This window comes from Glycine soja, chromosome 14, assembly GCF_004193775.1.
Source record: "Glycine soja cultivar W05 chromosome 14, ASM419377v2, whole genome shotgun sequence".
Taxonomy (NCBI): Eukaryota; Viridiplantae; Streptophyta; class Magnoliopsida; order Fabales; family Fabaceae; genus Glycine; species Glycine soja.
This window is the reverse complement of record NC_041015.1, coordinates 44,111,130-44,123,852: the sequence shown is the minus strand read 5'-3', so window position 1 is coordinate 44,123,852 and position 12,723 is coordinate 44,111,130. Positions and strand designations below refer to the sequence as shown.

At 29.6% G+C, this 12,723-nt stretch overlaps 1 protein-coding gene across 1 annotated transcript; it reads right to left on the bottom strand.

Moving 5' to 3' along the window:
- Positions 1–643: 643 nt before the first annotated feature.
- On the bottom strand, positions 644–5,105 carry LOC114383311 (agamous-like MADS-box protein AGL104). The gene is made up of 11 exons (XM_028342960.1): positions 4,822–5,105; positions 3,692–3,745; positions 3,492–3,524; positions 3,372–3,390; positions 2,719–2,780; positions 2,585–2,612; positions 2,328–2,389; positions 2,100–2,199; positions 1,960–2,010; positions 1,237–1,334; positions 644–1,092 (listed from the first exon to the last, which is right to left on the bottom strand). Exons 1-11 carry the CDS (start codon positions 5,067–5,069, stop codon positions 804–806), a joined length of 1,044 nt encoding a protein of 347 aa, XP_028198761.1. The 5' UTR covers positions 5,070–5,105; the 3' UTR covers positions 644–803.
- Positions 5,106–12,723: the final 7,618 nt, after the last annotated feature.

Sequence of the window (12,723 nt, the reverse complement as noted above, 5' to 3'; positions counted from 1 at the left end):
GATGATCAAAATCCTTAATTCGTTAAAATAGAAAGAGATTAAATACTTTTATTTTAAAATATGAGAATCAAAATTATATTTTAGTATTTACTCATGATAAAGATATGAAAATCCACCTCTAGTAATTAGCCATCTCCCTGACAAAACCTTCAACAAATCTCTCATATAACCATCATCTCAGTCAATTCTTGCTTCTTTGTTTGGAATACACAAGAGTTCCTGTTTTTTCATATAACCCAAATAATCACAAACCCAACAACCTCCCATATATATCTTTTCTTGAACTGCTGATAAGTCCCCTAAAATGCTGATAAGTCTCGTTCGTATATTTTAGTTATAATAAGTTATATATGTAACCAGTTTTGAATATATAACTGGTTTTATAATCAGTTTTTAAAAAATAAAAATTGATTTTATAAAATCATGATCGGTTATAAAAAAAATGTTATGGTTATGATTATTTATGTGGTTATTATATTGTTATGATTAAATTATTTAAATAACTAATCATGAGCACCCCTTATTGTCGTAGTAAAATTTGGTGCAGTGAATATAAAAAAGAACAAAAGTATTGCTTGTTGTTTCTTGATAGCTATTCTATTTTTTTTTTTCTTTGGTAATACAAGGACCATCCGAATTACAGTTTCTATGCACATGATCATCATGTACGTAATCTTACACATACCGTTAATAGGGCATCTGGCATGCTTCACTTTTATAACTAAAAAAATGAGTAAGAATGAGACTAGGCATCTCAATAGTGATAGCATGGGCCATTATGGTATGTGTCATTGAGCATTAAGTCAATGATGATGAGGTTGTTTGGACTGGTCATATTCTACAGGTTCATTATTCTTAGGTGGTTCCAAGGCAGTGATTGGGAGGTTCACTTGCGCATGTGGCATCATATCTGGCATGTCGGGTCCCACCATGTCATGCTGAATATGATGAGGATACAATGTGTACCCTTGAGGCCATGCTTGAAGGTTCCCATCACTTGGATTTGACACGTGGCACTCCCCCATGCCTCGTGGATCAGCATTTGAACTTCGCCCTTGGGAAAATGAACCATACATGGTGGAAGACAAGTCCCTGGATATGTATCATGGTCATTTTATTACTATATTAATAATATTATTCAAATGATATTTGTTTTTTTTGGTTAAGAGAAATGCTTGCAATTTTATTAAAAGAAATCATCATTATTCAGAAAGTATAAAAACATGAAATTGAAACCTCAAAGGATCTAAAGGAGCAGATGCATCAAAAATCTGGGCTTGGTTCTGACTCCCATCCTGCAACCACCCTACATTCTCGAAAGAGGTCGGTATCCCCTGCCATAATTATATCATCCTAATTAATTAAAATAGTAGAATATTAAGAATTTAGCAATAACAATATTTTTATATTGTAAATCAAACAGAAATCATTTTCTTTATTATTAAAATAATTATTAGAAAATCTAACAATCTTATTATATATTAGATAATTGTGTAAAAAAAATATATTGTCAACATATTTAAATTAAATCTTTTATATAATAAAAATATATATTATCAGTTAAAAATTGTACATTGTTAACGTAGATATCAAACATCATCCTTAGAATGACTTGAAATAGCAATTATAAAATTCGATTAACTTAATGACTGTATATTATGATAAAATGAATGTGTAAAAAAAATTATATCGTCAATACATTTTAATTATTAAATTTATATAAAAGAATTAATTTAATTTGAGAATGAATAAAGAATAGAATAACAGTATATAGAATAAATTATTAGAATTAAATATTTTTCTTATAACTACATGTTCACACAACGTTGTTTAAAAAATATCATATAAAATTTGTATTCTAAACTTACTTATTGTAAAATTAAATGGTTAATATTCCTTAATAATTTTGGCTTTTCCAAAAAAAAAAAGTATTCCTTAATAATTGAATTCATCGATTACCTGAATACCAGATGGATCATACGAAGATAGATGGTTGCTCAACAAGTATTCCTGCAACCACGGTAAACAAGTTTTCCAAATAATATAGATTTGTACAAAGTACTGAATTACTGCCTAAAGAATGATAGATTATTATAAACCTTTCTTTGTATGACACGTGTCAAGACATCTACAAGGTGTTTTTCACTGTTTTCAAGATCCGCCATAGATGACATCTTTAATGGGTCGGGTTCATATAACCTGTGTTTATCCTTCCAGCATTAAAATAATTATTGAGAAAAATAAAAGAATAAACAAATACTATGTGGGACAGTAATAATATTTTTAAAATGAAAATTAATTGTGGACTAATTTTATTGTCAAGGAACCTTATTTGCTCCTCGGCCATTTGAAGTTGCTGTTGTAACCTATTAACTTCTTGTTGGAGTTCCTGGTTAAGAAAAAAATTTCAATAATTTTGTAAAAATGAGAATAAAATAATATCTATATATATATATATATATATATATATATATATAAAGTCTTATTTCACAAGAATGAGTTGTATAAATCAATATACATCGCTATAAACATAACCCGATTAAGAAGTTAGTGTTTAACATAAAATATAATATGGTTTGTTTACCTCAATCTCAGAGTTAATGTCTCCCGGACTTGTTTGGAGCAGTAGGAAAGAATAAACAAAAATTAATACTATTAGATCATCCAAAATGCTTTAGAAAATGATAATTAAAAGAAATTTTAAAGATTTATACGAACTTAGCCAATTGAAGAGCTATGTCATTTTCACTCCTCAGTTGCTGAAGGGTCCTAAGTAGATACTGTAAAATGTCCACAAACATTTATGGAGTAGTCACGTTAGCAATAAAAAACAACTAGGTGTTTTAATTTGAAGATCTGTAAAATGTATCACATCCTACTCTAACTCATCATACAATAATTTCATTTTATAACTTAAAACAGGTGGTTGGCTAAACTTTTGAAAGTGACTCATTATTTTTATACAAACTCCTACAGATGATTTCTATTACAAAAAAAAATTATTAAAATAAATTATGAATTTACATTTAATGTATTTTCAGTATAGACATTGTGAATCAATTAAAAATCATTCTAAGTGTGACTTTTAAAATAATTATTATAAAAATCAATAAATTTAACATATATAATAATTTATAATTGATTAATTGTGAAAAAATTAAATTGATAGTGTATTGTAATTAATTTATAAATTATTAATATTCAAATTATAAGCTATGAATTTTTAATTAAATTATTTAGTCAAACGTCAAATATACCTGCTTGAGATATTGTTTTTTTTGGAGAGGATGCTTGAAATATTGTTGTGAAATAAATTCTATTTTTTCGGGAAAAGGGTTTAATTTTTATATAAATGTAGTAGGTGAAAATACCTCCTTATTCTGAATACTCCTGCAACAAATAAATATGTCATATCAGAAACAAATTAGTGCTTGGAACAAATTAAGTATTAAGTAGGAAATAAAGGAACAAGAGAATTCTTGAAATTATACCTGCGATAGGGTAGCTCAGGAAAACTTACAGCGCTGCACGAAACAAATTACAATAAATAATCAAATTAAAACCCGGAATGTGATATATATATATATATATATATATATATATATATATATATATATATATATATATATATATATATATATATATAACCACAATATCACGTGAGAAACCAAGTTGCATGTTCAGAGCTTACTTATCTCTTTCTTGATCAGGAAGATTAATGTAACGAGTGAAAACATCCTCAATCCTGATTACCAGAACAATAACAATATGATTATAGCTCATTATATGATCAAAGGATGAATCTCACATTCATTAATATGACCAAAAGCTGGCAAGATGTATATCTCTTAGAATGTTTAAGATCGTATCCGAAAGGCTAGTTGAATATAAATAAAACAAAGCTGCGTTTAGGTTGATGCCAAACTATATTTCCATCTGTCAAACATAAATATAAATATATCTCTACAAGGTTAATCAAGAGTTAAAAAAAAAAAACCTATTGGATAGTTTAGCCTTAAACTTTGCATATCCGGTTCCTTCTTTTAAAAGAATAATTACTTAACATTTTTTTTTATTTATTTTGGGAAAAAATATTAGTTGCTGTTTTTCCACAAATTGAGAAGGTCACGATGATAAGGGAAAGATTCAACAAAATATATCTTGGTCAAGATCCTAATCCTCAGGGCAGAGATATCCTCATTCAGCTAAAAATGTAGAACACAACTTAACAATCTAACTGCCAAGAAGAAAACAAGCTAACTATTCTTAAAAAAAAAAAAAAATCTAATTGTTCAACATAACAGGGACAAATATAACTATTTTTGTTATCTAGCCACGCGCCATCGCATCTAAAACATAAACAAGACATTGTTGAGGAAGAGAATTAAGAGAAATCCTAATTCCCTAATGGGCAATATAGAAGTTAGAGGGAAGCTTAGGAAAAGTTGTTGTGTTCAAATTAAAGACGAATTTCATCCTGCAAGTTAAAATAAATCAGCAAATACCATGACAAGTTATTAATTGCACTCATGAGTTAAACCTTCGAATGTGAGAAATATAAGAAAATGGAGAAAGAATAACTCTTAACTTTCTTTAAAAAAATGGATTGGAAGCAACCAACCCTTTCAGAAGCATTAGTTAATTTCCTTGTTATATTAATTCAGGAGATTTCAACCTATTTCGTTCAAAGGTCGACACATCATACATATCATTATACATAATTAACAAACAAAATGTAGGAGAAAGAAATCAAATCAAACCCAATCCAATGTTTGCACATTAGAAAAAAAGAGATTAACGTATGATCAAGGAGGAGCATACCTCCTCCTACCGGAAAAGTGGTTCAGACGTCCTGATGGAGAAAACATTATAACAGCAATATCAATGTCACATAGGATTGATAGCTCATATGCTTTCTTGATGAGGCCATTTCTACGTTTTGAGAATGTAACTTGTCGATTTGTGGGGTTCTCTATTCTCTTTATCTCGAGTTTAACACGACCCATATTCTTGATCGATGATTTATTATTATCTATAAACTGTAAAGTGTGTTGTATATATGCAAGCATGCAAAAAAAGGAAATGAAGAATCTGAAGGAGGAAATCCAAATTGCCCTCTCTTTTTTTGAATCGGAAAACATGAAAATTTTAATATATGGAAACATGCATGACGAACCTTAAAAGAAGGACCCGTTGGATAGGAGAGAGAAAGAAGGGAATGGCTATAAACGGGAGAGAGGAGAAAAGGAAGGGAGGCGGAGAGATTGGTGAGTTTATAAGGAAAGGGTCGTAGTGCTTTGGGTCATTTCATATTGTTTATCAAATATAGAGTAAAATTATGCAAAGCAAATCATTAGTTTGCAACATACTTTGGTTCATTAAATACGAAAACTTATCGCATGATTCGACATTATAATATATTTGTATGATTCGACTTTATAACACATTTATCACGTAAATATGTTTTGGTATCTTATATATACTTGACTTTTGTGTTTGATCTCTAATAAAAAAAAATCTTTAAATTAAGTCTTTGATATTTTAAAAGTTTTATTTGAGGTTTTTATCATTTAATCGGGATTCATTGATTGTTTACGTAACCGTTAAATGAACACGTGAACACGCTACATATGATGTCATGTGTAATCTTTGCCTGAGTGGGATTACACAGAAATTTTTTTTAAAAAAAAGTGAAAATAGCATCATTTGGATTTAGGTTAAAAAAACTTTTTAAAAAAGGTCATAACCATGGCACCGAGGCCGACGACTTCCTATTTGGGTACCAATTCAAGGCCCCCACTCCTAGCATCCAGCATCTACTAAAAAAGGGCACCAAGGCCGAGACTAGGCTCATCCCTATCTTTCTCACCCCTCACCTTCCCCAACCACTACTCCATCGTCAACGGGCTCTACCCTCCCCACCATGCATCGTCAACAACGTCTTCTTCGACCCCCTCACCGGCGAGAAGTTCACCATGAAATCCCACTCGTGAGATTCTTCCTATGATCCTTACAATACATCAACCTCAAAGTCTCAATGTAAACCTCAACATCGTTGCAATCGATGATTTCACCTTAGTATGGCACCGAGGAGCATTGTTGCTGCTAGTTGATCCAGCTATCGGAGAGCTTGACCAAGAAGAACCTATTGTGAGCAATCACTATTAGAAAATAGCCTTTTCACGTCATGGTATCTACATCGGTTATAAAAAAAACCGATGTAGTACATAATACGGTGGCATTTTTGTAATTAAAATCAATTATATATGGTTTTTATAAAACCGCCTTTGATGTTAACGTTATCAAGGCGGTTTTATAAAAACCGTCTTTGATCCCAAAGGTCTTTTTTAATTACTTTATTTACTTTCTCTTTCATTTCACAAGTGAACCTAAAGCTAAAAAGCTTCGAGAAATGGAATGCTCCTGAGGAGAATTATAGAGAAGGACATCGAGGAAGATTGAAGTTCTTTTCGGAGAAAGAAAACCAAGAAACACAACAACCACACCCTAGAGAAGGGAACGCTCCAGAGAAGAACCCTCACTATGTCGCTGTGGTGTTGCCAGGGAAGGACGCAAGGGGTCGTCAATTTCTTTTGCTGTTGTGGTGTTGTCAGAGCAGAAGCCCGTTGAGGCCGTGCGACACAGAGTGGAGAAGACCATGAAGCGGTAACCTCTCTCTCTATTTCCCCCCTTTACACTTTTACTTAGGGTTAGATTTCTCTCTCTCTCTCTCTCTCTCTCTCTTCAATTCTTTAGGTTTTTCTTTCTGTTTCTTCCTTTTCATTCAATTTTTAGGTTTTTCTTTGTGTAACTGTTTCTTCTCCGCTCCAAAACCTAAAGTCCCCCCCTCCTTTTCAATTTCCCCAATCTTTTGAAATCTTTCTTAGAACCCTAAAAACATCTTTCCCCGATTTTTGTTTCCCCTTTGGAAATTCACCGTTTAAATTTAATTATTTTGCTTAATTTTCAGGTTCTTCTGAAAAGATGTCTCGTGTGTATGTTGGTAACTTGGATTCAGGAGTCACCAAGAGAGATCTCGAAGACGAATTCCGTGTTTTCGGAGTTATTCAGAGGTAAATTAACACGCTTTAATATCTTACCCTCTCAATTTCGTTTTGGATACTTCTATTTCTCTGTTTTGGTCTATGATTTTTGTTTTGTTTTGCTGATTAGGTTTATTTTGAAAAGAATATTGATTTTGTGTTAAATGGATATTATGTTGTAGACACATTAAATTTTCCCCCTCAAATTTGTTTGGGACACTTCAATTTCTCAGTTCTTTGTTGAAGGGATTTTTCTTCTTCTTTTGCTATGTATTTTTTAAAAAAGTTGATTTTGTGTTCAATAGATACTATGTGCCTGGATCATTAGTGAAAGTGCAAATTCATTTTTAGTTATTATAAGATTGCATTCTTCTGTGCTTGCATTCTTGTGTGCACTAATGAGGGTTTGAATAGCCTGTCCACAAAATTTTGAAAGTGCAAATTCATTTTTAGTTTTTATAAGATTGCTTGCTGGTGGTACAATAATCTGCTAATTGCTTTAAAAGCTTCGGAAATGCTTATTGCTTCCTATATGATAGATATAAAACCACTAATGAGTTTTAGTTTATGAGCCTTATTATTTGAGTTGGTCATTGATGTGGTCTTAGAGTCTCCTAGACCAAGCAATCTACAGTTTAATTTAATCCTTGATTGAAATTGCAGTCTAGTCTGCCATTTGTTTTTGTAAATGGACTGAATTGCTAAGAATCTGTAAATCATGAAGATATTTGTTGGGTCATTTCTTTGTTCTGTTTTTTTGTTTATAATTTGTAATGACGAAAGGACATAAGTGCTTTGGGAGATTAATTTTCTTGGCTGGTTTAATTCTGAATAAGGAACTCATTGCTGCATGTTCTGAATAAGGAACTCATTTGTTTTTTGATTCTTCATACTTTTGTGAACATAAGATGTGCAAATAAAGTATAAGTGACAACTGACAAGTGCCCACGAATGGCATTGTTGCTCCTCTTACATAGAGTTTGAACCCACTCTATTATCCGGTTTTAGAGAAAATTGGTTGTGTTAAGTAGTATTTCAATTGACTAAAGTATGAGTTTTGCCATTGTCTTCATTTTACATCTTCATGTGTAGGAACTTGTTGCCTTTTGGCTTTGGCTCACTGTTGTATATTCACATGTTTTGGTTGCACAGATGCTTCTTTTAATTCTGTTATGAGTGGTGCCTGATGGAAGTCCATTTGGATTGATTGCTAAGTGTTTCTTATCTAGGCTACCTGACAGATGGCCAAATGGGGATCTCATCTTTCCAATAAGATTTATATGTTGAAAGTGTTAACTGTTAAGCTTTTCCAAAATTTAGTCCTTTTCTTTTTGTGATGCTTTTGCGGTGATTTTAAATTGGAATCGAGTCAATTGTTACTAAGCAGCCAATTAAGCGCCTAATTAAAGCGGTTAGTCTAGTGGATCTTAGGATGGCCTGATCAATGGCTATGGCCTTTAATTTCCCCTTTCAAATGCACATTTAATTTAGCGCTGGTTAATTGCCAATTTAGTAATTGTTCTTCCCATGCACTTGCCATTTTGTAATTTCCATTTTAATTTTAATGTTTATGTATGTAATTTTACTGAGCAATGAAAAGTCCTTGAGCCTTACTGAGTTTGAATGCAAACTCACTTCAAATTACTGCAAATTGTATGAAAAATAAAGAAAGAAAACCCGCCTGTAGATATGTTTTGTGCATTTTATATATATATATATATATATATATATATATATATATATATATATATATATATATATATATCATATGCTCTAGAAATTACATGAGTCTGTCATAGCTGATAATCTAACACATCTATTTTCATATTTTTAAATTGTTTGTAACCAAAGCTCAGTGAAATATAAATTCCCATGGTTTCCTTTAAAAGTTAATAAATTGAAGATTTATTAAAGTTGACCCGGTAAAATCAAAGGGAAAATAATTTTGTGAGTGGGCCAGGGGTGGAGGGATTAAAATTAGTCAAATAGACCCGAGGTTCAGTACTTCATCAGTTAAATTTTTTAAAGAGATTTTATCCAATGCAAAGCAATTCACTGTTAAAGCTTACATATTAGTAATTTAAGACTGATACATCTAACTCAATTGATTAATCTATGTAAATTATTATAATAAATATTTTGATTTTGATTTTTTTAAATTTATAGATAAAAAAATAAAAATAATAAATTTATAAATCAGGTATCTTTGTTCTTTCTATAAGAATGCTCGAATTTTTACAACCAAAATAATTATTGCACCTACAATTGCTTGTCAGGTTTTTATTTATTTATTTAAACTTTTAATTTAATTCTAATACTTTAAAAATTAATCTTTTTATACTTGTCTTGAATTTCTACTAATAACAAAAGTCAAGAAAAAATAAAATAAAAAATAATACTTGTCTTTTTATTTATTTATTTAACATTTCAAGTTGTAACAGGAAAAATAAAATAAAATGACTTGAAATTAGGACTATTGATTAAGATGTGGAGTATTCGTATTTGTATATCAATTGATTTGCATATATAGCTGATGATTTATGATTTATTTAAAGACAAAAAAATTAAATCTGATTAGAGCCAACATTAGTTAAAAATACTTAATTACAAAATTATTTCAATGTTTTATCTAGTTTTAATTGAATTTCTCCTTTTATTATTGATCATGATTTTTTAAATTTTTTAATTAGAATTCTTGTTAGTCCTTTTTTATGCTCTCTTTTTATTTTTTAGAGTATTTGTGCTTTATTTGCTTTATAGGCTTTATTTGCTTTCACTTTTATACTTTCCAGTGAAGGACTTGGGGAGGCCTATGATGGAGATATTGCATTTGCAAGTGCCTTGGAAACTTTTGGTGGTGGGCATAATGACCCAATTGGTGTGGCTTTGGGAGGTATGCTCCCTTTTTACATCAATATTATGATGGTTGATGAAAGGTTCTCTGTCCCTCTTGGTAGTTGATTATGTTTCCATTTTTAGCACCCCAGATGAGCTGTCAATCATAAAATCAATGATTTTTAATGATATTTTTAATTTTTTATGTGATTGGTTGTGATTCTTTTAAGTACTATCCAGACTTGCCAATAGCGACCTATAGCTGCATAGTAGTTTGTAACTTCCCTTGGCCGCAATATGCACAGCCATGGTGTTGCACTTCACTCTAGTGGTATTCTGCGGCACTATAGCATCCTTAATAATTATAATAGCTAGATCTTTAAAGTTAAATTTGATTGAAGAATATCAGTAAGAATACTACTTATTTGCAAATAAGTTTTAAGTCTCTACAATCATTCATAATAATTCATCGAATCTTAATGTAATTTCCATCGTGTGATACTATGAATCAAGCAATGTAATTAGTCACGTGCAGATAAATACATTTCTAGATATATAAAATTACATTTTAAAAATATTATACTTGAGCTTTTTTATAGTAATTAATGAACAAAAATTAGATATAGTTATTAGATAATTTTTTATACTGTTTTTTAATTAAAATTAAAACTTTACTTTGATAATTTATGGAATTTATCCTTATTAAATAACTTAATTCTTATACTTACCCCAGTAGCAATGATGTATTAAATTAGAGTATATTTGAAAAAATATATATTAAATTAGAGTATCATAATTTGTTACAATATAGAAAGAGTGACTTGTCAAATCCCAAGACGCAAGAACACAGTGTTTCCAATTTAAAAGTAACTTTAAATTAATTTAAAAATTTTGATCTAACCATTCATACAAATTCAAACTTCCTTTACATAGATAGATATATTAGATAGATTCAAATGAGTTAATTATTTTTCACAACTAATGATAATAATTTTATATCACTAGTTAACAACTCTAATTAATTCGTGTCATACACAAGTAAATAGTATTCATGAATATTTTAAATATATAAATATTTTTTAAATTTATAGTAGGAATTATTTATAATTAATTTTTTTAATTATTGATTGTAAAGTATAATATTTTTAATTATTAATTATTGTTGTCAATTATAGATATATAATTTATTAAAGTATATGGTAAAATATAGTTTTTAAAATACAATAAATGGGAGAAATAAAAAACATTTTAGTTATGTAAGGTAATAATATTTAAATAATTGTTGAAAAATAATATTTCAATCAATCTAAGATAAGAGTTCTTAGTTACAATATAAATAAAACAAATCATGAAATAGTGACATTTTATAGGGAGTTAACTTTGAGTCAAAAATTGTCAACTAAAGTTTGCTTTACTTATGGGAGTTAACTTTGGGTTCTAGTTCTGGTCATTGACACGTAAGTTGGGTAGTTGCTCCTATTATGCCATTAAATAATGACATTGGAAAAAGAAGTGATTGGTTGAACTAACAGATGGCAATTAAATTTAATTGAGACTTATGTAGCCAAATCATATATGTAGCTTATCATTTTTGGAGAGCATCATTACCTGCCAAAATCAACATGTTAACGAATTTGACTCAATTAAATAATTCTTATTTGACTCAATTAAATAACATGCTAACGAACATATATGTAGCTTTCAATTTGACAACAGGAATATTAATTAATTTATTTTATTCTTGGTAAGGGACTAAGCTAATTATTAATTATCATATATTTACTTGATGAGCTAATTCAAACAAGAATATAGGATTAATTAAAGGATGAATATGGTTAACTGATCGTAGTTGACTAATTATCAAGCTTAAATTAACTATCCGGTCAAAAACTGTATACGATGTATAAGATCAACACTGACAGACGTGGGAGCATGGAAGAATTAGTAGAAGTGTGTTTTATTGTTGGATGGGTTAGAAATAAATTGCATTGCTCTTTTGTAGGAGGTGTTTTTATGTATCAACTGAACACATAAGCATGTATTTTGGGGTTCTCTTTTTCCTCCTTGAGTCTTTTTCCCATAGGGTTTTGGCTCTTAGAGGTTTTAATGAGGCCCCCCGTTTTCTCCCGAGTACACCTTGTACTTTGGATGAATAAATCTTCGCTTATCTAAAAAAAAAAGGTGTGAGAATAATATAATTAGTTGTTTCATGTGTCTCATGAGTGATACTTCATATTGTTTCATGTACGTAGAGAATTTTGAATTTTTTAAACATTTTTTCAATATCTTTTATTTTATTTTTGTATCAAATAGTATTTGTTTTTAAAGCATTGTGAAACATAAGAAAAAGTTATTGAATAATTAATAAATATTAAAAAATTGAACTCAACAACTCAACCGTACGCGAAAACTTTTTTTTTTCTTTTTTGAAAGCTGCAGAAACTATTTTCTTAAAAGTGTAAAACTGAAAAAAAAATATTAGGAAAGAAATGAGATTTCACTTTTGAGACAACAAAATTGTAGACTGAGTGTGCATTTATATAGGGCATGCATTTTCTTTGATCTAAGTTTTTTTATTTTTTATAGAGAAATCTAAGTTAAAACCTGTTATATGTTTGATTTTGACTATCGAATATGGTACATAACTCCAACCAAGTGAGATAAGCTACATATATGATAACAATTTAACTCATAAGTCTCAATTAAATTTGATTGGCATCAAAATTAAAAGTGGGTAATACACAATGGTTCTTTAAATAATTTCTATATTTTTCTTGGAGAGAAAAATGATTTGTATCAGCCAAATGATTTGTTAGAACATATTTTTCTACATATATGATAACGA